The sequence below is a fragment of the Hyperolius riggenbachi genome, chromosome 11 (genome assembly GCF_040937935.1).
Source record: "Hyperolius riggenbachi isolate aHypRig1 chromosome 11, aHypRig1.pri, whole genome shotgun sequence".
Classification (NCBI taxonomy): Eukaryota; Metazoa; Chordata; class Amphibia; order Anura; family Hyperoliidae; genus Hyperolius; species Hyperolius riggenbachi.
Window position 1 is genome coordinate 105,252,604 of NC_090656.1, and position 27,985 is coordinate 105,280,588.

Below are 27,985 nucleotides of genomic sequence, written 5' to 3' on the forward strand. Positions count from 1 at the left end.
CACTTCCTGTGTGAGTCAGCCATTAACTTGCCTCACATTTAACTCTTTCACGCAAAGAAAAAAAGGAACACAGCAGTTATTTGTGTGCTAGGCACTGTACATACCCATGTTTATCTCATCATGTCACGTCACCTCGGGTATCCTTTAAGTAGCTAGAGGTGCCCCTGACTGAAGGGAGATGGCATCAGTGGAATGCCGAGAGCCAGGTGAGTAAACTCTCATTTATACTCTCATCAGGACTCTGCATAAAAAGGAGAGAGGAAAGCACTAGGAGAGGGAGCCACCTTTCCATCATCAGGCACCTGTAGGCACGTGCCTACAGGGCCTTATGGTGAATCCGGCCCTAACAGTGTCATCAGCTGCGGGAGGCGTTGTGATTCCTAATTTCAGTTATCTTACATTTTTCTTTCAAAATAGTGGCCACTCTCAGCCTGTCACCAGTAAGTTACACAGCACAGCGGGGGAGAGTGAGAGTGTGCAGAGCAGTGGGCCTAGAGCAGGGGCATAACAATAGACCCTGCAAGGGATGCAGCCGCAGGGAGGTCCAGAAGCTGCAGAGGGCCCTGTGGGGGAGAATTTTTTTGTTCCCGCCCTAAGAGACTGACAACTAAGGGCACAGAGAGAGAAAACTTTCGGATTTCTGCACAATTGTTCTGATGATTGCATCTGCTCAACCACTGATAATTATTATGTGTTTATATAGCGCTGAACTCTTCCGCAGCGCTGTACAGAGTATATTATATTGTCACTCAACTGTCTTTCAGAGGGGCTCACAATCTAATTCCTACCATAGTTATACTGTATGTATTGTAGTCTAGGGCCAATTTAAGGGCAATCCAATTAACTTATCTGTATATTTTTGGGATGTAGGAAGAAACCGGAGTGCCAGGATGAAACCAATACAGACACAGTGAAAACATACAAACTCCATGCAGATGTTGACCTGGCTTGGATTTGAACCGGGGACCCAGTGCTGCAAGGCAAGAGCACTAACCACTATGCCACCATGCATACAAAGTTTTCAGACAAAGATTTGTAGACAGTCCCTATTCACAGTTCGGCGGGGTCTTGTGTACAGCGCTGTTCTACTCCCAACCTCTCTACACCTTCCCAAGTGCTGTGTACTGTAGTGATGCTGGAGAATTCCGCAGAGCCAGTTCAGCTTCATCAGAGATGGTCAGAGTGAGTGTAATAAGCTGGGGCTGGGAGCACACTTGTCTGTCGGTTTTCTGTATGCATTTTCTGCACACCTGCACATGTGTGTCTGTATGTGTGAAAACGTAAATTTTATCACAGAAGTGAATTGATAGAGAAAATGCCTGCAGTACTTCAGTGCTGTCTGTTTTTATCTGCATATGGAAAACATAGCCAATTAAATAACATTGGTTCTTAGTTAATCTGTGCAGAAAGCGCGGGGGTGGGAGGGGTGGGCATTTCTAGCTACGCCCCTGGCCTAGAGCTAGAGGGAGGATTGACACTAGTCACATCCCAGTACCACACTACCAGGTGTCACATCCCCACTACAGCTGCCAGTCACTCACCATCATACCAACAGTCACAGCCCCCTACCAGCAGTCAGCTCTTCACCCTCCTACCAGCAATTACAGCATATCAGCAAACTACTGGAAGACTCCGGGGCTCTGTCGCCCTGCTGGCAGTCACAAGGCTCACCCCTCAAACGTATCAGTAGTCACAGCAGTCCTCAAACTTTACCAGCAGAGACAAGCTGCCTTACACATTAATATGTTGAAAGCTAGAATCCTCAAAAGGTGATGACCACCCTTTAATGTTTCTGGGTAGGTTTAACCTCTGCATTAAAAAATGCCAGACCTATCTCCACAGCATAATGCTGCTAGTTAGTGATGGAAAAGTATACCAGGTTACATGTTATTATGCATTTATATAAGGCTGACATCTTCCACGGTTCTTTACAGAGTACATAGTCATGTCACTAACTGTCACGATTGAGTTATTGGAAAATCACTCCCGACATACACATCACTTGAGTCCCATGGAAAAGTCACATGGGGCCCCCTGGTTTTCAGCAGGAATAGCATACAGAGAGCTGTAATCCTTGTGCCCAGACTCTTTAGACCACAGGTTATAAACACAAGGCCTGAAGGCCGAATGCGCCCCCCATGCCACTTTATGCGGCCCTTGAGAGTTTCAAATGTGCAACATTGTAAGCAGTAACAGAACAACAACACAGCGCCAGTGATGGTGTTTCTGATTGAAGCATTGTCAGTTTGAGCCGAGGTGCAGCAATAACCCACAAGAACCCCCCCTCCCCCCATGGGGCCCCTTCCTGGCTTCCAAACCTCTCAACCATCATTTGGCTTGTAAGAGACATACACACCTTCCACCCAACATCATCTCCAGCACATAGACTATCGCAGTGGAGCAGTGTAACATTTACCTGCTCCAGCGATGCATTGTGTCTCTTATGTTTTTCCCAGAAGTCACACACTCTATGCTGCATACCTCCTTTTCCAGATCACGTGACATGCCTCAGGAGCCAGAGATATGCAGCATAGACCGTGTGGCTGTCAGAAAGTTCAGAGGAGACCCCAAGCAGTGCTGGAGCAGGTAAATATTAACCTCCTGAGGTTATACCCCCCCTAGTGACCAGGCAATTTATTGCAATTTAGCACTTCACAGCTTTAACAGTTTATTGCTCGGCCATACAACTTACCACACAAATGCATTTTACCTCCTTTTCTTCCCACTAGTAGAGCAGTCTTTTGGTGGTCTCTGATTGCTGCTGCGATTTCATTTTTTTTTTCATTAACCTCCCTGGCGGTACTCAGTCTATGAGGCTGCGTCCCCGGGAGGGATTTTTAGATCAGCCTGGAGCTGATCGGGAGGCTGCGCCATCGCGGGATCCCTGGGGGTATGTATTGTGGCGGGGATTGGGAGGAGAGCGGAGGCACTTGGGGGGCACGGGTAGCTGGCCAAGTGCTTTTTTATAAATTGGCCCTAGACTACGATCCATGCACTACACTACAAATACATAGGCATCAGCCTATATATGGGATTAGATTGGGAGCCGTTAGGAGGGTCTGTTAAACGACAGGCCTGTCCCCTGTACAGTGCTGCGCTAGATCGCGGCGCTGTACACATTTGTTTTTTTTTGTTACTAACAGCCTGCCAGCTCCGATTGCGGCTGGCAGACTGATCACAGATTGCTGTTTTGTTTAGCCGCAGGGAATGCACGCTCGAGAGCGCGCACTCCGCTAATTTTGCGAGATGCGAGCTGACAACAATTGGTATTAGCTGGACATGAGAGAGATACACTCTCACCGCTGATTTGCGTGAGGCGGTCAAGAGGAGGTTAAGCTGCTCCACTGGGCTACTCTGCAGAGGGTGGAGAAGCGAGCCCCCACCATAGTTACACCAACTAGTTTGAGACTGTTCAATAAAGGTTAAAACTTGATTTTTAAAAAAAAAGGCCCACAACTTAGACTATGTTTTGGATTTTGGCCCGTTACATAATTGAGTTTGACACCCCTGCTTTAGACACTTGGGGACTGACGCACAAAGCAGTGGTAAAAATTCCATGTGCAGGTAGCAAATGGCAAGGTAGCAATGGCGCATCATGTGCTGACTGTGTATTATGCTGATAAAGTATTGCGCGCTGCACCCCTGCTGTTCGTACCAACAAAGTTGCTGTGTGCTGCCTGCGCACAACAATTGTATCACCGTGTGATGCATTAGGCTTTATTCTGCAAAAGAGCATAAACAGATCCCATGCTCACTAGATGAACCTTGAATTCAAATGAACAAAAATGTCAAAAATAAGACTGAAGCTAGGACAGGATAAACCAGTAGCTAAAAAAGAAAAGACACAACACCTGCTCCTTTAAATGTAAATATGCTATTTTAACCACTTTGTCCTCCTTGACGTAGTTCTACGTCAAGGAGGACATGTGCGCTCCCGCGGCCGATCGCGCGCGTGCACACATGCTCCCGGCCCGCGGATTAGTTAGCCCAGGAATCAATGAATCGGGCCATGGTGCCCGATCACTGATTACTCTCCCCCGCAGAAAAAGCGACAGCTTCTCTCGGAAGCTTTGCTTTTTCTGACCCCTATGTCCCTCTAAGCGTACATTGTACGCTTAGAGTGACGTCATGTAAACAAACTCATCCTGTGGCCAAAAAGTAAAACTACATCTAAAAGTAAAAAAATAAATAAAAATACACATATAATTCCCCAAATCAAACACTATTTACATCCTAAGTAGTAGTTGGAGGCGCCCGTGTCGGATCGGGAGGACTATAGGTAGGGTCCCCAGATTGTAGGCGTGTATGTGGACAATATTATCAAGGCTCTATAATTCTAAAGGTAGCCAACCTTATTAGTAGTAATCAAACTGGGCCTGGGTGCCGACAGCAGGATATTATAGCACGTATATTTGACCTGATGAAGCGGCTACGACCGTGAAACGCGTTGTCGATGTGCACAAATAAATCTGATCTCCTTTTATACGGTTTGATTACTACTAATAAGGTAGGCTACCTTTAGAATTATAGAGCCTTGATAATATTGTCCACATACACGCATACAATCTGGGGACCCTACCTATAGTCCTCCCGATCCGACACGGGCGCCTCCAACTACTACTTAGCTTATGCCATATCCTCTCGTAGGATTCACAGATACCAGGTACTCCCTGTTGTATCTGAATTTTTCTCTGGAGTGACGACCGAACCGGACGGTCAAAGGCCGAGTGAGGGCGGTACTCCCTCACATGCCTAGATGAGTGGTTGCCTTCAGCAACCCACACTTGTGAGTATTATTCTTACTCTATTCTTTGTATGACGGTTGTCCAACGTTAATACACCAGATTGGGCTCCCGATCTCCCTGTATTTTTGTCTTTTCAAGTCTGGACTATTTACATCCTACCCTCCCAAAAATGCCCACATAAAATGTTTAATAATAAAAAAATTACAATAAAAAAAAACAAAAAACACATATTTACCTAAGGATCTAAACCAGGGGTCCCCAAACGTTTTGAGTCGAGGGCCAGGTCAACATACTTCAGACAGCTGGGGGGCAGGAGTATACATGAAATGACGTAGAAGTCTTTGCAGGCCGGACAGTGAAGCATACCCAGGTAACAACCTGCAGTCGAATTGGACAACAGTGTCACCAGATAAGGAATTTGATTGGAAACCAGCGAATTACTGCTTTCTGGCTTCATTCTATATGCAGACCACCAATATTTAAAGATGTAGCTGACTGCATCTATAATACACTTTGTTTGTGAGGGGCCGGAAAAAAAAGCCTCAGGAGGCCACATTCGGCCAACGGGACTTAGTTTGAGGACCACTGGTCTAAACTTTTTTTAAATATCTATGTAAAGATGAAATATTTCTATTTTTTTTATAAGCTTGTAAATAGTGATGGATGCAAAACGGAAAAAATGCTCTTTTATTTCCAAATAAAATATTGTCGCCATACATTGTGGTATAGACATAATTTAAACGGTGAAATAACCGGGACAAATGGGCAAATACAATGCATGGGTTTTAATTATGGAAGCATGCATTATTTTAAAACTATAATGGCCAAAAACTGAGAAATAATGATTTTTTTCAGTTTTTTTCTTATTCTTACTGTTAAAATGCATTTACAGTAAGGTAGCTCTTAGCAAAATGTGAAACCCAAAGAAAGCCTAATTGGTGGCAGGAAAAAACAAGATATAGATCAGTTCATTGTGATAAGTAGTGATAAAGTTATAGGCTAATGAATGGGAGGTGAACATTGCTCGGATGCATAAAGTGAAAACGAACAAGGGCTTAAGTGGTTAAGCATCTTCTTTCAGGCCCAGCCATATAGCCTCCAGGATGGCAGCGGCAGCTTTGGCTCCAGGGTCTGGGCGGTTCAGAGTAGAGGATCCAATATAACTGGCTCTACCTGCACCAGCTGTCATGTCTTTTGTTTTGTCTGCAGCATCAGCGGCACTCTGCATGGGAACAGGCAATCATTAGGCAATCACAATGCAGAACAGCCTGCAGACAAACATACAACTACACCAAATATTACCTTTACTGCATTACTGAAGACCTGCATTACATCAGAGCCCGGGGTTCCCAGTGACTTCAGGATGTCATTAGCAGCACAGAGGGATTCCAGCTACAAGATATATTTGTTATAAGATGTCCCAAGGATCAGTATTAAGTACAGCTAGCTGGGCAAAATACTCACCATTGTCCGGTCTCCAACCTCTGCTCCCCCGTATCTGTACACACAAAAAAGATCTAATCAACATAAAGGGCTTGAATTACTTAGGCTGCATTTCCACTTGTGCGGTGGGAATCGTCGCAGGAAAAATTTGCATGCGGGTCTATGCGAATTTTCATGCTAATTCGCATAGATGACGATGTATGCGAATTTAACCATGGCAGTGCTGGTGTGATTTTCCATTGTTTCTATGCGAATTTGCATGAAAATTCGCATACCCAAACCGCATGCGAATTTCCTATTAAATACATTGTAAGCGATTCGCATAGCGGTATGCGGTATGCAAATTCTGATGGCTCTGCCAGGGGAATTTTTTCTGCACAGAAAAACGCAAAGGAATCCTGACAAGTGGAAACAGTCCCATTCACTTGTATTGCTATGCAAATTCGCATGCGAAAAACGCACGCGAGTTCGCGATAGTGGAAATGGGCCCTTAGGCATGTCCAGAGATCTCAAAGCACTGCCTACTGGTATATCAAAAGTGATTAAACATAGACTGCATTCATTGTCTGGTATAAATTTGTTAGCATTTGCCTCACTTGCCTGTGTCATATCAGATCACAGTCATATTTGCTACGAGGTTCGTCAATTAGTTGTTGTATGACTTGCAGCTTTTTATTGGTGTTATGCTGGAAATGATTACCGTATTTTTCGGACCATAAGAAACACCGGACCATAAGATGGTGTCCATATTAACTATTATGTGTAGAGGGGACCCCAAAGTAAAACTTGCACTGGAGCCCATACCTCCTTAGCTAAGTCACTGCTGCTGTATATAAACATTCAGGATAGTGGGCAAAGATCAGTGGTTATGTCTAAGAAGGAGATCACTGTCCCATCCCCATAAACTCTCTATAATTCCAGTAGTCATTGTTGTCACATGAAGTTCCTCCACCAGTTCTGCTCAGGGGCTGATTTAAAAAAAAAATCTAAAAAAGTCTGCCTGTTTACGCCATACAATTTTGATTGTACCGATGTATCATATCTATGTAGTATAAGGCCCGGTTCACATTAGCGTTCCCTGTCCGGATTCGCCGGGCCGGATCCGGACCGTATACTGTACAAACGGAACGTACGTTCCGCATAGCAATGCAAAGGCTATGCGGACGTTCACACGTGTCCGTTCCGTACAGTACGGAGCCGGACCGGACTCCGGACACTTTTCCAACATGCGCTATTTTTTGGGTCAGGATCTCCGGCCCACGCACCCGGACCTGAGCCTGACTGCACCATCCGGAACACAGAAACCAATGGGAAACGGAAGGCACAGAACACACTGCCTACAAACACCTGACGTTCTACCCCACTTCCTATGCGTATCCAAGCGGCCATTTCGGATGGGGACACACGGGCCAAGCATGTCTGGAGTAGAGCAGCAGTGACAGACGTGCTGGAGCTGTTTGGCAGAATGTCGGAGGTGGAGGTGAGGCCTACAGCGGAGGAACCTGATTCTACAGGTGCACCAGGTGCACCTTCTGCTGACCCCAACATTTTTTAATTCAATTTCGCTATTTTTTGCCCACGGATCCGGATGGCAGCCTGATGCATGCCTGATGCAAACGGACCGGATCCGGATCGGAACCGTACGGATCCGATCCGGATCAGGTCCTGATCCGATCAGGATCCGGTCCGTTTGCATGGCAAAACGCAAGTGTGAACGGGGCCTAAGGGCCAAAAGATTGAAAATATTTTGAAAAGATTGTTTTGATAAGCTCTTATACTACACAAAAGTGGTAAGATTCAACAACCAAGATCATATGGTGTATGGCCAGCCTAAAGCTGGCAACAATATAATGAAAAGATTCAATTTAACAGTTATTCGATAACAACGATCGATTGCAGAGAAAATAAAAAAGGGTTTTATTTTTTTTTTATTTAAGCAAGAAATCTGAATTTCCCATTTTTATTTACTGTAGATGTCAGTCTTTAAACCTAAAACAAAAAAATTAACAATATGTAAATGTGAATTGTTAGGACTGCGTATTTTTCAACAAAGGTATAATTTCACTTTAAAGGGGAACTGAAGAGAGAGGTATATGGAGGCTGTCATGTTTATTTCCTTTTAGACAATACCAGTTGCCTGGCAGCCCTGCTGATCCTCTGCCTATAATACTATTAGCCATAGCCCCTGAACAAGCATGCAGCAGATCAGGTGTTTCAGTGGTTCAGACTTATAAGTCTGATCTGACAAGACTAGCTGCATGCTTGTTTCTGGTTTTATTCAGATACTACTGCAGAGAAATAGACCAGCGGGGCTGCCAGGCAACTGGTATTGATTAAAAGGAAATAAACATGACAGCCTCCATATACCTCTCTCTTCAGTTCCCCTTTAAAGCTGATCTGTGACTCATATCAACTGACATTAAATAAACATATCACCTGTCTTCTGAAGTTTTCAGTGTTCCATCCTGCTTATTTTCACCGCTCCTCACTGCTGTTTTACAGTAATATAATTCTTTTTAAAACTTATCCCCCGACCCAAGATGGCTGCGACCCCGGATTGACTTCCAGCTCATAGCGGCGTGCAGGAGAGCTCGTTAGATTTGTGCATGTGCCGAGAGCTCTCCTGCACGGCTAGGTCAGTGCAGCAGTAGCTGGACCATGACATCAGCAGAGTCTCCTGCACAATACACTGACTGCACTATTTAGCACAAGGCAGCTCTCCCTCTGTGCTGTCAGCGCCTGCAAAACACAGGCACGAGTCGGGTGCTGGACGAGTGCACACAAAGCGAGAAACTATCAATGATGACGTGCAAGCAGGGGCTGGCAAGGGGCGAAAACAGGGAGGATTGCTTTCAATTAACTGCCTCCTCCTCTAGCAAACGTATACAAATAATTACCGGACACCAGAGGAGAGATAGCAGTGGATGTAGGACAAGGAGCAGTGTAGGGACAGGTATGTAGAATTAAAAGAAACGTGCATTAAGTACTTTTTCTTACTGAAAAAAGGCTCAAGTACTCCTTTAAAGGGAACCTGAACTGAGTAAAATTATTTAAAATAAACACATGAGGTAACTTCAAATGAACATTACATAGTTACCTTGCCATCAGTTCCTCTCAGAAGTTCACCATTTTCTTCCGACACTAATCCCTTCCAGTTCTGACAACATTTTGTCAGAACTGAAATATATCAGTTGCTGTCAGTTATATAGCAGTTGCTGTCAGTTATAGCTGAGAGGACAACTGATGCGCCAGGTAATGTCCATGTTCCCCTATGGCTCAAGTGGGCGATGTTACAGTTTAACAGTGTGCTGACCAGAAAGCTGTTATGGGGTAATGGCCATTTTCAAAATGGAGGATAGAGAATTCCCTTGATCGCAGTGGACAAACAGGATGCAGGAGAGGAGAGAGAGATTGAGGAGTAGACTACACAGGAGGTAAATATGACCTGTGTATGTTTATTTTGACTGCTAATTTTCAGTTCAGGTTTTCTTTAAGAAATTTCACCACACTGTGACACTAAAGCACAGTGCTAGTGACATGATATCCCTTTTACCTCTTCATAGCTTCAATTCCAGTATTCATTGCAGCTGCCCAGGCCTGTGGTCCAGAGTCATTCTCCAAGGGCCTTGTTGCAGCCATAAGGAACAGGCTGTACAGCTAAATTTACAACAAAGAACAATTATCCAAATACAGCTTTACCCTTATTTAATCTAAAATATTACATTTCTGCAGCAGATGAATGCAAACAAGTCACATCAATAAAGATATTTACTGGTCATAAGCTGTCATACCATCAATTCCCTGTTTACACCTGCTGGTGGCACTGTGTTTTATTGCTGTCTTTTAGGTAGAAGCAGGTGACTCATTACATTTCCTGCCTCAAAATGATGTGTACCTGCAGGTAGTTAGTCTTCACCTGTTACCCGTTCACAGATTACAGGGGTTGGACAAAATAATGGAAACACCTTAAAAATCAACAAAATATATTTTAATATGGTGTAGGTCCACCTTTTACGGCAATTACAGCCTCAATTCTCCGAGGTAATGATTCATACAAATTGTGAATTGTTTCCAAAGGAATTTTAGCCCATTCTTCAGTTAAAACACCCTCCAGTTCTTTTAGAGACAATGGCAGCGGAAATCGACTTCTTACTTGAATCTCTCTTATAACGACCATACATGCTTAATAATGTTGAGGTCTGGGGGATTGTGGTGGCCAGATGAAATGCTCAACTTCATTAGAATGTTCCTTGTGCCATTCTTTAACAATTCTAGCTGTATGGATTGGGGCATTATCATCTTGAAAGATGGCATTCCCCTCCGGAAACAGTTCTTGAACCATAGGATGAACTTGGTCGCCCAAAAGTCCTAAATAGTCTCGGCTGTTAATTCTTCCATGAAGGGAAATCATTTGCCCGGCGTATTTCCAAGAAATAGCACCCCAGATCATCACAGAACCCCCGCCATGTTTTACGGTTGGGAGAAGGCAGTCTGGATGAAATGCTTCTTTCAGCTGTCTCCAAACGTACACTCGGCCGGAGGTCGGAAATAAGCTAAACGATGATTTGTCAGAGAAAATCACATTTTTCCACTGCTCGAGGGACCAATTCTGGTGGTTTCTACTCCACTCTAAACGCTTTGAAACATTTGTCTTTGAAAGCAGAGGTTTTGTAATTACAGTTCTTCCATGGAATCCAAATTTGTGCAGCTCCTGACGAACAGTTTTTATGGAAACTGGGTTCTGTAGGTGTTCATTCAGCTCTGCAGTAATTTTAAAAGCCGTGGTCTTGCGAGCTTTTCCAACAATTCAATTTAGAGTCCGACGTTCTCTCTCTTAGACAACTTCGACTTTCGGCCACAACTGTGCTTTGCTGAGGACGTTTTTCCTTCTCTTTCAAAGGCAGTAATTACTTTTGAGACAGTACCTCTTGAAATGGCAAGCATTCGGGCAGTTTCTGTTACAGTAGCGCCTGCCATACGAGCACCAACAATTTGGCCTCTTTGAAAGTCTGAGAGATGTGCCATTTTTATAAATTATCACCAACTTTGGTTTGAATATCTGTAAAAAAAAACCTATTATTTTAATTAAACATATCAAATAACAAAAATAATAAACAAAAAAAATTAACATATGTCCAGTTTTGATTGCTTAAAACATGTTCAAAGATTATGATGCCAAAATGTTAGGCGTTTCCAATATTTTGTCCAACCCCTGTACATACACATTAAAGGGTACCTAAAGTGAGAAGCATGAAGTGGCAGCCATATTTATTTATTTAATTTTAAACAATACAAGTTGTTTGACAGTCCTGCTTATTTATTTGGCTGCAATAGTGTCTGAATCACACACCTGAAATAAGCATGTAGTTAATTTGGTCAGATTTGGGTCAGAGCACCTGATCTGCATGCTTTTTCAGGGTATATGGCTAAAAGTATTAGAGGCAGAGGATCAGCAGAACAGCCATTGACTAAAAGAAAATAAATGTCAGCCAACATATCCCTTTCACTTCAGGTTTGCTTAAATTTGTGTCAACAGCACCCCACTGGTAACGTAGCTCCCAAATCACATAGTGGTTAGGAGGGGGGCATGAGACAGTCTCTCTGCATAGAATACAATGGTAGTGTTTGATGCAACACTCCCCACAGCTCCCAACCATCCCTCTTTTGGAGGGACAGTCCCTCTTTCGGAACAGAATCCTTCTGTCCCTCTTTCTTCCTCATTCAGGGCTGGTGTACAGATCTATGTAAATATATGTCTTTTTCTTCTGAAAAATGTCTTTAATCAACCCTAAACTTTACTCTCAACCTTTAAATTTATGTATTATTTTAAAATTTTAATATGAAAGATAATGAACCAGGATAAAAAAAAGTGTGGTTTGGAGGGCAAAACAACACGTTTTTCTTATGAAATCTTCATGGTATGCATGACTACGTGTGTGTGGAAAGGGGAATAATTAGGGGAGTGGCAGAGGTGTGTTAAGTGTCGTCCTTTCTTATCTCAAAAAGTTGGGAGGTATGACTCACTTCACCTACGCATGGTCCAGCATAGGTAGCCAGTGCTCAATCCTCCTGCGTGTCACCAATCCACTAAAGCACAGTAACAAAAAAGGCAAAGGGAGCACTCAATAAGCTTAACAAACTTGCGTTCATCTACATGGAATGACTTATAGAAGACAACATACTGAACTCCTCGCAAAAATCGTGTAATGTTCCAGATATAGTGGTAATAAACAAAGTGTGATAATTAAGAAATCATCAATGAACTAATTCCCTGAGATTATGCGTTTGGTTAATTAGGTCATTGAGCAGACCAACGTTCATGTTGCTGAAAGTGCAGAGTGCAACATAATGAATCTTAGTCTAAGAAAATGAATATAAAGTCTAATCACCCGTAATGGTAGCAAAGGACTGATCTGTCCAAAGTGCACATAAAGGAATCTAGCTCCGTACATCTCAACCACCACCGTCTAACTAGTATCACAGATACTGTGGCTTCTTCAGAGGCTGCTAGTCTCATATATGAATTTTCAGTATAATGGGTGTATGTTAATTAAAAATTGCAGAGTGTGGCAATGCCCATAATTTCATGTCAGTACGTGTCAAGGAAATCGAGAACCTGTAATATGTTAAGGTCCAGTTAGAGGAAACCTGAGATGAATCTAATGAAAAAAATTCATACATACCTGAGGCTTCCACCTCAGCCTATGGCCTCATCAGTCCCTCACCGTCATGGCAACGTCGGGGGGGTCGGGGCTTACTACGCATGCATGGCCCGAGCCTGGCAGTGTGCCTGCGTCCACTGTCCCCGACTGGCCAGTTACCAGGAAGATTGAGGAAGATACAGAAGGTGGAGGAGGACGGCGAGGGACCGATCAGGCCGAAGGGGGCTGGAGGAAGGTATGTATTAAATGTTTTTAGATTCATCTCAGGTATACATTAACCGAGACAAACTCATTGTGAATAAATACAAGGCATGGGTACCGCTAGGGCAACCACTGTAGGTGCAGGTGGGGAGATTAGAACCAATGCCAATCGGGGAAAGAAGTCGCTCTTGGTTTTGCCAATGTATAGAAGCTTGCATTCATGATGATATAGTTTCTTACCGCACCAGAAGTGCCGCCCATCTTCTCCAGCAGTACATGTGATAAAGCTGCCAGGAAGTGTGCTGGGTGAGAAGGCAGTCTCCCGCTGCTTATCCAGGCACTGATAGCTGCAGAGATTCTAGACTTCAGAACAATGAACACTGAATACCATACATCACAGGTGCTTTATAGAGACAACACTCACCATTGGCTGCCCGCACATGCGTGGTCCCGCAGTCACCATCTCCAGAAGCCCGATCCAAATCATTCAACTCATCCTTCAGAGCCACGAGAGAGCTGCACACGTGTTTCAGCACACGCTGGTACACCTGAACAGATGCAGCTAACATACAAGAAGATATTTACTGAAAGTGGTTTGAAACTCAGCATTTCTTCTTTACTCTAAAAGATTATTTACAGCATAAAACAAATGTTAGCAGAACAGCCTTCAAACAACTGTTCAAGTCAAACACTGCACTTTGTTCTTCAGTGGAAATCTGCTTGCTTCAGTGGGCAGCTTCTGGCCACATCCGAAGAGGTGATAACATTATCTTTTGTTTACATTCCTGTGTCTGCTGCAATTAGTATACAGCCAGCAGCGTGCTGAGACTGACTGCGCACATTGTAGAACCAGAGAGAGCGTATAAATATAGCTATGCAGTAAAATGCAATAGCAGCTTTCAGAGCAGATAAACTGTACTTTGGGAACTTGTTAATTTGTAAATGGAAAATAATACTTGAACACAAAAGCAAATATGATAACTGTATGCCTAATAAAAAAAAGAGAAAGTAGAAAAACATGTTTTAATTGAATATTATGTCAGAGTTGAATCCCTCTTTAACTAGCAAGTATTGTATGTTGCACAGCATGCATCTTATGTGTGATACCCACTGTAGTATTACAGACATCAGAGTGATGACACACTGACTGAAGTTACATACTGTATAAGAAACTAGCAAAGCTTCATAGTGAAGATTGATTTACTAGGAAAATGTGTATTTAAAGCTAAACCCAAAATTAAACAAGGCAAATAGTAATAGCAATCAGGATAAGTGAACGTAAACTGTGTATAGATAGATAAAGCAAAGTGTCAGACAGACTTCCTTTATGGGCCAGATGTGCCTGAGGGCCCATTCACACTAGAAGCGCTTTTCTGAGCGTTTTGCAATTGATTAGCGTATTTTACAATCGCTCCCACTTTCATTAAAATCGCAGTAAAAAACGCAGAAAAATCACAAGTATTTCGCAATCGCGTATGCAAAAATCGCAGCGATTTTTCAACTAATTTAATGAACGTCAATGAGAGCGATTTTAAAGCGCTTCTAGTGTGAATGGGCCCTAAGGGTTCAGAACAAATTACTTTCTCTCCTTTTTGACTTCTATTGGGACAGGTCAGTCAGGGGTAACCAAGTGACACACAAAATTGGCAGAAAAATACAGCTAAACTACATTTCCCAGAATTCCAGCAGAAACATGTCTGCATGAAAGGGTGGAAATTTGTAGTTCCCAGAAAATAGGAACTCATCAAACAGGAACCTCATCTCTGCTAACAGGAAATAACATAGGAAGGGAGGAGAAACCCCAAGAAAATTAAACAGTTTAAAACAAGCAAGACCTTACCTTAAAGGGATACTGTAGGGAGTCAGGGGAAAATGAGTTGAACTTACCCGGGGCTTCTAACGGTCCCCCGCAGACATCCTGTGTTGGCGCAGCCACTCACCGATGCTCCGGCCCCGCCTCCGGTTCACTTCTGGAATTTCAGACTTTAAAGTCTGAAAACCACTGCGCCTGCGTTGCCGTGTCCTCGATCCCGCTGATGTCATCAAGAGCGCACAGCGCAGGCCCAGTATGGTCTGTGTCTGCGCAGTACACTCCTGGTGACATCAGCGGGAGAGAGGCGCAGTGGTTTTCTGACTTTAAAGTCAGAAATTCCAGAAGTGAACTGGAGGCGGGGCCGGAGCATCGGTGAGTGGCTGCGCCAACACAGGATATCTGCGGGGGACCATTAGAAGCCCCGGGTAAGTTCAGCTCATTTTCCCCCGACCCCCCTACAGTATCCCTTTAAAGTCGATTATGGAAAATGGGAAAAATATATCAATTTATTGAATGCTTTTACAACATGGCGTTTCACAAGTATTTCCCAGTACAGTGTCTGAGGTCATGCTGGGAACGGCTAAGAGTGCCTATTTGCAGCATGGCCTCAGACACTATTTGCTTTGGGCACCTCCTCCCTTCCTATATCTACCACCCAGGGGTTCCATTAGGATACAGCTAGTCGCTTGTTAATCTGCAGATTCTTTGATTTTATTTCGGAGAGTGACCACTGACACTAGAAGGAGATACCAAATACCTGAGTGGGGATGGATTTTTCTCACATGCCCTACACTGTAGTTGTTGTAGAACAACCCAGTTTGGTAAGTATCTCTCATTACCAATATTTATCTATTCTTATTGCTTGATATAATACACTATGTTTACACTTCCAGTTATTTTTTGTGTTTTTACTCTTTTTGGTTGGGGTACTCAATCACTCGTTCACCCGTAATTCATTAATGACAAAGGCCCATATGCAATTCACTTTTTCTCCTGAGTTTTCTCCTTGGTGATATTTTCATAAAATTCCTTGTTAGTCAACACCAAGCAAGAAAATACTCAGGGGGATCTGCACACCTCTGTCGGTTTCATTTCATTTGCAGCCTAGGAGTGCTGCCAATCAATCGCTTGCTGTCTATAGACAGTGCCGGTGGGCATAAGAGATTGCATCCCATGCACTGGAGCCTCAGGTGTTAACACTACACTGCATCAGTCTTAAGGGGTCCATACACCTAACGATTTTCCCGCCTATAATCTAGCAGATTCGATCACTGTGATTGAATCTGCTGGGAAATCGTTGCGCAAACGCTGACAGAAGGATTGATTTCCGTCCGAAATCAATAGTTCCCGTCGATTGGTCCGTGCGGAAGATTTTGCTCGATTCCCGCTGTCACCGCTGCTCCTTCACCGCTGGGTTCCGGCCGGCTTCACTTACTTCCTGTCCCGACAGGAAGTTTAAACAGTAGAGCGCCCTGGAGCAGCAGCTCCACAGATTGTGATCGGTTTCATGCTGAAATCGATTCACAATCTGTTTGCAGTAAAGGCAGCCATACGATCCCTCTCTGATCAGATTCAATCAGAGAGGGATCTATCTGATGGTCGACCTGATGACAAATCGACCAGTGTATGGCCACCATTAGGCTCAACACACACCATACAATCTTGGTTGAACAGATTTACCAAATCTATGTAGTAAATGCTTACCTTGAGAAAATGTATGCGTGCTCAAACACCAAGTTTTAACCCTAGCAAGTCCGGCTTTGCAAATCTGGCCTAATTGGCTATTCATGAGGCAATGCTCATGCAAATATGCATTTGCTTTCGTATGCAAAACTATGCAGGGTCAGAAAACCAATGCCGCAAAGCGGTCGCCCTGCGGGAATTAGTTTATGCTACATTAGCACTATCCAGGAGCGCCACGGGGAGGCTTCCCCGGTTGTATGGGGGCATTGGGAAGCCTCCCCGTGGTTCTCCTGGATAGTGCTAAGGCAGCATGAACTAATTCCCACAGGGCAACCGCTTTGCAGTATTGGTTTTAACCCTGCAAACTTAGGCATGCAAAAGCAAATGCATATTTGCATGAGCTATGTCTTGTGAATAGCCAATTAGGCCAAATTTGCAAAGTCAGATTTGTCAGGTGTTACTTGGTTTGATGCACACATAAATTCTCTATAAAGTGTAGCAAATCTATGTAGTATAAGAGCCAACAGATTGAAAATACCTTGAATGATTGATTGAATAAGCTCTTATACTACATGAAAGTGGTAAGATTGAACAACTAAGATTGTATGGTGTGTGTTGAGCCTTAGGCAGCTACAATTGCGGCATAGTTATAACATGCGGCAGTTCTGAACCGGTTGAAACGTAGTTTTTAAAGGTAAACATAACATTTAGAGGCATATGGTAACTGACACATTTATTTCCTTTTACACAATACCAGTTTACTTGCACTCCTGCTGATCTCTTTGGCCGCAGTAATGTCTGAATCACATGCCTGAAACAAGCATGCAGCTACTCCAGTCAGACTTTGGTCAGAGCACCTTATCTGCATGTTTGTTCAGGGTCTATGGCTAAAAGTATTATTCACAATCTGTTTGCAGTAAAGGCAGCCATACGATCCCTCTCTGATCAGATTCGATCAGAGAGGGATCCATCTGTTGGTCGATCTGATGGCAAATCGACCAGTGTATGGCCACCTTTAACCACCCTGGCGTTCAATTTCCCCAGGATTTCTGTGCAAAAAGTGGTTCAATTAATTTCAAATAATTTTCAATTTTTTTTTTTTTGTAATCAATATTTTTTTTTAATATTGAATTCAATATAGGTTATTGTATTGAATTAAATAAAAAAAAGTGTTTGCAGCGAGATGTTGATGATGCTGTGTGACCCTGGTGTCATCAACGCCGATCGGCGGGGGACATGAAGCAAAATCCGCCAAGGGACATGGAAGAAGGCACTGAGGAAGCTATCAGAGGTACGCAACGAGGGATCAGCACGCCAATGGTGAGTATAAGACCCAGATGTGTAGCCAGGTGTATAGTTTTGCCAGATGTATAGGTAGGCAGATATTTAGCCAGAAGTATAGGTAGCCAGATGTTTTACCAGATGTATAGGTAGCCAGATATTTTGCCAGATGTATAGGTAGCCAGGTGGAGTCAGATGTATAGGTAGCCAGGTGTCTCCCCCCCCCCCCTCCCGTCTCCTCTAGCCCCGATTTACTCACCCGAGGGCTGTCTCCTGCGGCGGCTTCTGTGGGGGGGGGATCCCTCTTCCTTGTGGGCTGGTGGCCGGTCGGGGACTCCCCTTTCTGTGCAGGGGGGGATCCCTCTTCCATGTGGGCTGGTCGGGGATTCCCCCTTCTATGCAGGTGGCGGGGGAGATCCCCCTTCTATGTGGGCTGTTGGCTGGGTGCAGGGGGGGGGGGGGGGGAGATCCCCCTTCTATGTGGGCTGTTGGCTGGTCGGGGACTCCCCCTTCTGTGCGGGGGGGTGTCCCCTTCTGTGCGGGCGGGCTGTGGGTGGCTCTTCCCTCTTCCTCCCTCCGGATCCCACGTGCGTCCCCCCAATTGCCAATTGCGGGCGTCGCAGGAGACAGCCCTCGGTGAGTAGTTTAGTGCTGGATACCGGGGAGGCTAGGAGATTAGGGGAGGGGGGGTACGGGGGGACGCACGTGGGATCCGGAGGGAGGAAGAGGGAAGAGCCACCCACAGCCCGCCCGCACAGAAGGGGACACCCCCCCCCCGCACAGAAGGGGGAGTCCCCGACCAGCCAACAGCCCGCATAGAAGGGTGATCTCCCCCCCCCTGCACAGAAGGGAGACCCCCGGCCACCCCCTCCGCACAGAAGGGGGAATCCCTGCCCGCACACACATTCTCTGCCCGCCAGCTGCACAGATATTCCCCAGAGTGGCTGGATGCTAGTTCTGCACGCTGGGGGTAGCACAGAGTAGCATCCAGCCACTCTGGGGAATCCCTCTGATGAGGGAAAAGTGGAGCCGGCGGAGCAGAGAAACAGGAAATCTCCCTGGCAGTATTGACGAGCCTAGCTCGTCATTACCACTTTCAGCATGTTTCTGCTGGACGAGCCAGGCTCGTCATTACCGCCAGGGTGGTTAAGCTGTTTTTTTATTGACTCAAGTATGTCTACCCAGCAAAGTTAATGGCTGTACTTGTTGACCAGGAGGGAGTTAATGACTGCACTGCATACTGTATTGCAGCCATTAACCCTTCCTGTTCCATAAGTGTAGCCAATACCTTCTCCAGGCCCCCAAGTCCGGCAATTATTCACTCCCTTTTATGCAGCCCAGTATTTCCCCCCTGCCCCTTTCCTTGTTAATTGTTGTGGCCAGGACTTTCACACCTGTGTTTTCTTGGCATTTCCTTTCCTCAGTGTCACTTACCACAGGGTATATTGCTGCAAATGGGAATGTCACTATTAGTACATACAACTCAGTGTGCTCAGTGTTGCCTATGGCTTATGTATAAGTCGACCCCTATACTTTTATATAGTGAATCAGACCTACATTTCTAGACTTATACCCGAGTATATACAGTAATTCAAAACTTTCTACCTTAACTAATGGCTAACACAATACTCTACTACTGCTAATAATCATAATTGTTATAAGTGATAATTCTAAACACAGATTACACATAAAGTCTGTACACACCGTCAGGCTCAGATGTCTCTTGCTGGGTACTTTCTTGCGCACATTGGATGATGCGTTTCTGTCCTGAGACTGGAACACATGGCACACGTGGCCAAGCAGGAGCGCTAGTGTCTCTGTCTGAGAGAATACAGTCATAATAGTGTAATGAGATAAACATGTAACAAGAGGGAAATTACAGCATGCTATACCATAATGATATAAATATACTCCACCGCCCCTTTTGCAAAAACCTACACATTGGATATATAGACCTCAACATTGGTCAACATTCACTTTATAACATCTGACAGACCAGGATGTTTCCAGCTATATGCTCCAAAAATGTTTCCATTATCAAGCTTAACCACCTAAGGACCACAGGCATACTCCCCTCTAATGACCAGGCTATTTTTTACAATTCAGTGCTCTGCAGCTTTAACAGCTCGCTGCAGAGCCATACGATGTAGCACACACATTTTTCCTCCTTTTCTTGCCACCAACAGCTTTCTGTTGATGGCATCTGATCGCTGCTGAGAGGGGATCGCGTTCGGAGCCGCTCCAGGGGACAGCCAAGTGATAGGGCTGTCCCCAGTACAGCCCTGCAATAGATCGCAGCGCTGTAAAAGTGTAAAAAACGCTGTTTCTTTTCTTTTTTCTTACAGGCTGCCAGCGGCGATCGCCATTGGCAGACTGTTGACGGAGCTCCGCTCTATCACTCAAACGGGGATGCGCGCACATCCGCGCATGCGATCCCCGCTAATCTCCTTCCCCAGGACTTGACACCTTTCGCGTTAGGCGGTCCTGGAGGAGCCACTCTGCGGTTTTGTAAAAAAAAAACATAGCATTACATTGGGAAGAGCTTTTAGAGGTTTCAAAATCTCTTCCCAATGTAATGCTATTGGGTTTTTTACAAAACCTCATTGCTCCACTGTGCACAAACACATAGGATAACATTAGCAGCAGATTTAAAAACTCAAAACGTTCAGAAAAGCTCCTCCGGTGTGCCCCAGGCCTTAGAGTGGTTAAAGAGTAACTGTAACCAAGGATTAAAGTTCATCCCAATCAGTAGCTGATACCCCCTTTAACATGATCTATTTGAGAAAAGGTAAAGATTTCTCATCAGGGGCATCTGTATGGCTGATATTGTGGTGATACCCCTCCCACAATGTGATGTCAGGACCTAGATCCTGACAGTTTTCTGTCTGTGAACCTTGTTGCATTGTGGGAAATAACGGTTGTTTCCAACTGCAAAGCAACCAGTATCTCCCTCTGTGCATATGTATATCTATAAAAAAGCAACCTTTTAGTCTACCACAGTGTTAGTGGGTATGGCTATAAATAATGGCAGCTGCTGTCTAGTTTTTATGTCTGCCAGTAGAATAGATGATTATGTACAGGCTCACTGTGGATCAAACAACATGAACAAATTGCATGATGAATATTAATCATTTCTTAATCTCTCTATTTTTTAACTTCTCACTTTGCAATGTATTGATTTATTTTTTCCCCTTTTCATTAAAGCTCTTCTTTAAAGGAAAGCTATCAAAGTTAACTAAAATTCTTAATGCCACATTTATTTCCAGTACAGGGAGTCCCCGACTTACCAACGCAGACTTACGAACGGTATGGATTCTGTGTTTCCATGGGAACAAGATTTTTTTTATTAAAGGGACTCCGAGCAGTGCAGAAACTATAGAAAGATGCATATCATTTTAAAGCTCTCTTTCTCCTCTTTCCAATGATATATAAACCGCCGCCCTACGGCTTTTAGTTTTCGCTATTTTCGCGATTGAATTTGCCGCGGCCGCGATTTCAATAGCGAAAATAGAGAAAACTAAAAGGCGTAGGGCGAGGATATAGGTGTCTCCAGAAAGAGGAGAAAGAGAGCTTTAAAATGATATCCATCTTTCCATAGTTACATTGTATTACACAGGACGACACTTTCCCCAGTGTCAGCTGAATGGAGCTGCTGACACTGGGGAAAGTGTCGTCCTGTGTAATACAAGTAACTATGGAAAGATGGATATCATTTTAAAGCTCTCTTTCTCCTCTTTCTGGCGACACCTAAATCGTCACCCTACACCTTTTAGTTTTCTCTATTTTCGCGATTGAAATCACGAAAGCGGCAATTTCAATCGTGAAAATAGCGAAAACTAAACGGCGTAGGGCGGCGGTTTATATATCATTGGAAAGAGGAGAAAGAGAGCTTTAAAATGATATGCATCTTTCCATAGTTTCTGCACTGCTCGGAGTCCCTTTAAATTGGACTTGTACTTTTTGAGAAAATCAATTTTAAAAAATTCAAAGAAAAAATGGCTTTTAAACTTGTATAAGCAGGTGCAGAGGGCAGATGTGACACAGAGGGGGACACTGCTGGCACAGGGGGGCACATAGGAGGTACAGGGGACATCGATGGCACAATGTTCCGACTGAAAGAAAACCTGAACTGAAAGTCAAAATAAACATACACAAGTCACATTTATCTCCCGTGTAGTCAACTCCTCAATCTCTTTCTCCTCTCCTGCGTCCTGTTTGTCAACTGTGATCAAGGGAATTCTCCGTCCTCCATTTTGAAAATGGCCATTACCCCATAACAGCTTTCTGGTCAGCACACTGTTAAACTGTAACATCGCCCACTTGAGCCATAGGGGAACATGGACATTACCTTGTTTAGTCAGAACTGTAAGGAATTATTGTAAGAAGAAAATGGAGAAACCGATAACTTGGCAATTACAGGCAGCTTGTAGCCTGAATTTTAAACAAAATGTATTTGCCATATAATTTTACACCACTGCCCGTTCTTGCCCTTAAGCAACATGGCCGCGGCTTTGATGGGAGTTTCTCTGGGGTGGGGATGGCCGCCCACGTCATTTTGTACGTGGAGACCAGTCCCCGTGTGTGGCCACACACTTTACATTGCCCCTGACTCCGCCTTCCCCAAGCCGCCATCATGACGCGCCTCGACACATCACTTCATGCGACTATATAGGCTCACGTCGAACGGGGTTTACACATGCCCGGAAGAAGACGCTTGTTGCGGCGAATCGCAATGGCCCCTGGCTGGTTCTTTATCCTATCACTTCGGGCTTACATAGCCCCTTTCACTTGCTCATCAGCGTACTCATTTTATCCGGTCCTTACACGGACCCTTGTCTCCCTTTCACTTTTTTCACCCTGGCTCCATCCTTGCTGCGTGTCCTGGTGCACGCTTCTGACTTTACTCCCTGGCTGCTAACACTTTTTCTTACCACACTATTTTCATTTTTCCACTTGCCGACTTGTGGATTGGGACTAATATAATTTTTTTTACATGATGCATATTACATGCTTGTATGTATTCTATGGTGTACTTTGAGGGTATTATTATAGTATTACAATATTATACATCATTGCATTGTGCCATTGTTTTTATGGTTTTTAATGATTGATATGGATAAATAAAGGCTATTTTGTATTTTTCCTTATCTCTTGTCGTGCGGTTTTTTGTAGGGCCATACTTTCGCTTCATTAAGTATACATTTAGCTTCAATAGGTAGTCACTTGAAATGGTTTTCACTTCACAGGTGTGCCCTGTCAGGTTTAATAAGTGGCATTTCTTGCCTTATAAATGGGGTTGGGACCATCAGTTGCGTTGTGGAGAAGTCAGGTGGATACACAGCTGATAGTCCTACTGAATAGACTGTTAGAATTTTTATTATGGCAAGAAAAAAGCAGCTAAGTAAAGGAAAACGAGTGGCCATCATTACTTTAAGAAATGAAGGTCAGTCCGAAAAATTGGGAAAACTTTGAAAGTGTCCCCAAGTGCAGTCTCAAAAACCATCAAATGCTACAAAGAAACTGGCTCACATGCGGGCCGCCCCAGGAAAGGAAGACCAAGAGTCACCTCTGCTGCAGAGGATAAGTTCATCCGAGTCACCAGTCTCAGAAATCGCAGGTTAACAGCAGCTCAGATTAGAGATCATGTCAATGCCGCACAGAGTTCTAGCAGCAGACACATCTCTAGAACAACTTTTAAGAGGAGACTGTGTGAATCAGGCCTTCATGGTAGAATATCTGCTAGGAAACCACTGATAAGGACAGGCAACAAGCAGAAGAGACTTGTTTGGGCTAAAGAACACAAGGAGTGGACATTAGACCAGTGGAAATCTGTGCTTTGGTCCGATGAGTCCAAATTTGAGATATTTGGTTCCAACCACCGTGTCTTTGTGCGACGCAGAAAAGGTGAACAGATGGACTTTACATGCCTGGTTCCCACCGTGAAGCATGGAGGAGGAGGTGTGATGGTGTGGGGGTGCTTTGCTGATGACACGGTTGGGCATTTATTCAAGATTGAAGGCATACTGAACCAGCATGGCTACCACAGCATCTTGCATTGGCATGCTATTCCATCCAGTTTGCATTTAGTTGGACCATCATTTATTTTTCAACAGGACAATAACCCCAAACACACCTCCAGGCTGTGTAAGGGCTATTTGACCAGGAAGGAGAGTGATGGGGTGCTGCGCCAGATGACCTGGCCTCCACAGTCACCAGACCTGAACCCAATTGAGATGGTTTGGGGTGAGCTGGACCGCAGAGTGAAGGCAAAAGGGCCAACAAGTGCTAAGGGTCTCTGGGAACTCCTTCAAGACTTTTGGAAGACCATATCAGGTGACTACCTCTTGAAGCTCATCAAGTGAATGCCAAGAGTGTGCAAAGCAGTAATCAAAGCAAAAGGTAGCTACTTTGAAGAACCTAGAATATGACATAATTTCAGTTGTTTCACACTTTTTGGTTATGTACTATACTTCCACATGTGTTAATTCATAGATTGGATGCCTCCAGTGTGAATCTACAATGTTCATAGTCATGAAAATAAAGAAAACTCTTTGAATGAGAAGGTATGTCCAAACTTTTGGTCTGTACTGTGTATATATATATATATATATATATATATATATATATATATATATATATATATATATATATATATATACAGTGGTGTGAAAAACTATTTGCCCCCTTCCTGATTTCTTATTCTTTTGCATGTTTGTCACACTTAAATATTTCTGCTCATCAAAAACCATTAACTTTTAGTCAAAGATAACATAATTGAACACAAAATGCAGTTTTAAATTATGGTTTTTATTATTTAGTGAGAAAAAAAAACTCCAAATCTACATGGCCCTGTGTGAAAAAGTGATTGCCCCCCCTTGTTAAAAAATAACTTAACTGTGGTTTATCACACCTGAGTTTAATTTCTGTAGTCACCCCCAGGCCTGATTACTGCCACACCTGTTTCAATCAAGAAATCACTTAAATAGGAGCTTTCTGACACAGAGAAGTAGACCAAAAGCACCTCAAAAGCTAGACATCATGCGAAGATCCAAAGAAATTCACGAACAAATGAGAACAAAGTACTGTAATTGAGATCTATCAATCTGGTAAAGGTTATAAAGCCATTTCTAAAGCTTTAAGACTCCAGCGAACCACAGTGAGAGCCATTATCCACAAATGGCAAAAACATGGAACAGTGATGAACCTTCCCAGGAGTGGCTGGCCGACCAAAATTACCCCAAGAGCGCAGAGAAAAGTCATCTGAGAGGCCACAAAAGACCCCAGGACAACATCTAAAGAACTGCAGGCCTCACTTGCCTCAATTAAGGTCATTGTTCACGACTCCACCATAAGAAAGAGACTGGGCAAAAACGGTCTGCATGGCAGATATCCAAGGCGCAAACCACTTTTAAGCAAAAAGAACATTAAGGCTCGTCTCAATTTTGCTAAAAAAAAATCTCAATGATTGGCAAGACTTTTGGGAAAATACCTTGTGGACCGACAAGACAAAAGTTGAACTTTTTGGAAGGTGTGTGTCCCGTTACATCTGCCGTAGAAGTAACACAGCATTTCAGCAAAAGAACATCATACCAACAGTAAAATATGGTGGTGGTAGTGTGATGGTCTGGGGTTGTTTTGCTGCTTCAGGACCTGGAAGGCTTGCTGTGATAGATGGAACCATGAATTCTACTGTCTACCAAAAAATCCTGAAGGAGAATGTCCGGCCATCTGTTCGTCAACTCAAGCTGAAGCGATCTTGGGTGCTGCAGCAGGACAATGACCCAAAACACACCAGCAAATCCACCTCTGAATGGCTGAAGAAAAACAAAATGAAGACTTTGGAGTGGCCTAGACAAAGTCCTGACCTGAATCCTATTGAGATGTTGTGGCATGACCTTAAAAAGGCGGTTCATGCTAGAAAACCCTCAAATAAAGCTGAATTACAACAATTCTGCAAAGATGAGTGGGCCAAAATTCCTCCAGAGCGCTGTTAAAGACTCGTTGCAAGTTATCGCAAACGCTTGATTGCAGTTATTGCTGCTAAGGGTGGCCCAACCAGTTATTAGGTTCAGGGGGCAATTTCTTTTTCACACAGGGCCATGTAGGTTTTGAGGTTTTTTTCTCACTAAATAACCATCATTTAAAACTGCATTTTGTGTTCAATTATGTTATCTTTGACTAATAGTTAACGGTTTTTGATGAACAGAAACATTTAAGTGTGACAAACATGCAAAAGAATAAGAAATCAGGAAGGGGGCAAATAGTTTTTCACACCACTGTATATATATATATATATATATATATATATATATATATATATATATATATATATATATCCTTCTTTTATACTGCAACCACAGTTGTCATAAAAATATAAATCATATAAGCAAATCATGGGGAAAAAAACAGAAAGAAACACACATCTATAGATACATAAGCATTTTAAAAGCACATAGGGTAAATGCCACCCTTGCAGATCTGTTATTTTTAACTAATGTTACAGGCACTGCAGTGAAATATAGTACAATGCAGTCATTTATTCAGATGTTGCCGGTTTCAGCATCAGGAACACTTACTATATCTACATATATCTGTATAATAATATGGATCCCCACCCTCCAGTGATGCTTAACCTAGGCTGTTTTAGCTATGGGGAATTCTCCTCCCAGAGCATTCTGGGAAACCAGGCATTAGTTTCACTGGCTTCAGAAATCTTAGAAACAAAAATTTTGCACCTGACAAGACTATAAAGATGTCACCACCTGTGATAAATTTCAGAATGGAAATTAGGGTGCGGACAGATTTTACAATGGGCAAACACTGACTAAATGACTTATAAATTAATATTGTAAAATATTAGGCAATGTACACATAGGTTTCTGCCATTACCAAACAGCTGCAGGATCTCGGGTGTTGTTTTCATTATGGTAAGGGAGACACCACTCATCTCAAGGGCAGTCATGAAGCATCCAGTCATCGCCCGCTCTATCCGCAGCCCCCGGCCCTCTGGGTAATGAGAGAATGGTCAGCACAGCTGTCACATGACTCTAATGGAAGGGTGATCGGGGACACGTCACGCACGGCTTTTACTAACCCAGAAGGTGCACAACTGAACCGGCTACAATCTGCAGCTCCAGGCAGGACAATCCTCCCAAATTATTCACAATTATCACAATGGAATCACCTGAAGAGAAGAACCATGTAAAGTAAAACACAAGGAGATAGACATCATCATCATCAATATTTTCATTACAGCAAAAAGAAAGAGGTGGTGGTGGTGACAGTAGATTCAATATTAGTAAATACATCCAATACTACAATTTATGCATTTGTAATTTCCTGGCTTTTATGGAAAAGCAAAGTCTGAACTTCATTCCAAACAGTGATTACAATAATCATCAACGTACTCAAATGTTATCTTGCTTTGTGTAAAATGAGGCCACTGCAGAGGAAATCCTGCCTCAAAATTTGACCACATGACCAGAAGCAGCCGACTTGAGGCTCTGTGGGTGGGGCCTGAATTGCATTCTTCCTGCTGTTCAGGCTACAAGGGGCGGGGCACAAACATAACTATCTGAGAAGGCAGTGAATAGCAGTGAAATGATGGGCTCCTGACCAAGTATTTTAAAAGTAAAATATTTTATTTTCAGCGAATCAAGGGGTTTCTGTAGAGATAAAAACATTTTCTGCTAATGAGTGCCTGCACAGGAAATAGTATGTGTCTGGAGCGTGGAAGATTTTAATCTGCTGCTTTATATAAGCAGTCAACCTTTTTAGTACTCTATGCATGTATGAAGCACAGGGTTTGTCACGTTATGCCCTTTAGAATAACATATTAAACAAACACAAGTTGGGTTCCACATGTTAGTATGACCATTGCCTATACTCACCCGACTGCAAATCCACTTTTGATTGGCTGTCTTTTCTGGTCATATGATCTATCATAATTTGTACAACTTCATCGCTTGATTTCATCTATTCAAGACAATGAAAGTAAAGCAATGAGCAACATTTTGGATCATGTATGGTGGGTTTCCTGGAGGTTAACATCACTTTTGTTCCCTAAAAAAAAAAGCCTCCCGTGGTCAGCTGCATATGTTCCACTTTATTCTATGTCTTTACCTAAAGCCTCCCGTGGTCAGTTGCATATGTTACAC

General features: G+C 43.5%; 1 protein-coding gene across 2 annotated transcripts in view; it reads right to left on the reverse strand.

Moving 5' to 3' along the window:
* Positions 1 to 5,414: 5,414 nt before the first annotated feature.
* The window catches only part of TKFC (triokinase and FMN cyclase), a 54,562-nt gene continuing 31,991 nt past the window's right edge, over positions 5,415 to 27,985 (reverse strand). For both annotated transcript variants that reach the window (XM_068261496.1, XM_068261495.1), the window contains 10 exons: positions 27,719 to 27,803; positions 26,923 to 27,012; positions 26,718 to 26,834; positions 19,533 to 19,649; positions 13,476 to 13,613; positions 13,292 to 13,398; positions 9,742 to 9,845; positions 6,210 to 6,243; positions 6,048 to 6,137; positions 5,415 to 5,967 (listed from right to left, as the gene is read on the reverse strand). In XM_068261496.1, the coding sequence (XP_068117597.1) occupies positions 5,809 to 5,967; positions 6,048 to 6,137; positions 6,210 to 6,243; positions 9,742 to 9,845; positions 13,292 to 13,398; positions 13,476 to 13,613; positions 19,533 to 19,649; positions 26,718 to 26,834; positions 26,923 to 27,012; positions 27,719 to 27,803 (1,041 nt within the window). In that variant the 3' untranslated portion in view covers positions 5,415 to 5,808. The remainder of the gene's footprint in view (positions 5,968 to 6,047; positions 6,138 to 6,209; positions 6,244 to 9,741; positions 9,846 to 13,291; positions 13,399 to 13,475; positions 13,614 to 19,532; positions 19,650 to 26,717; positions 26,835 to 26,922; positions 27,013 to 27,718; positions 27,804 to 27,985) is intronic.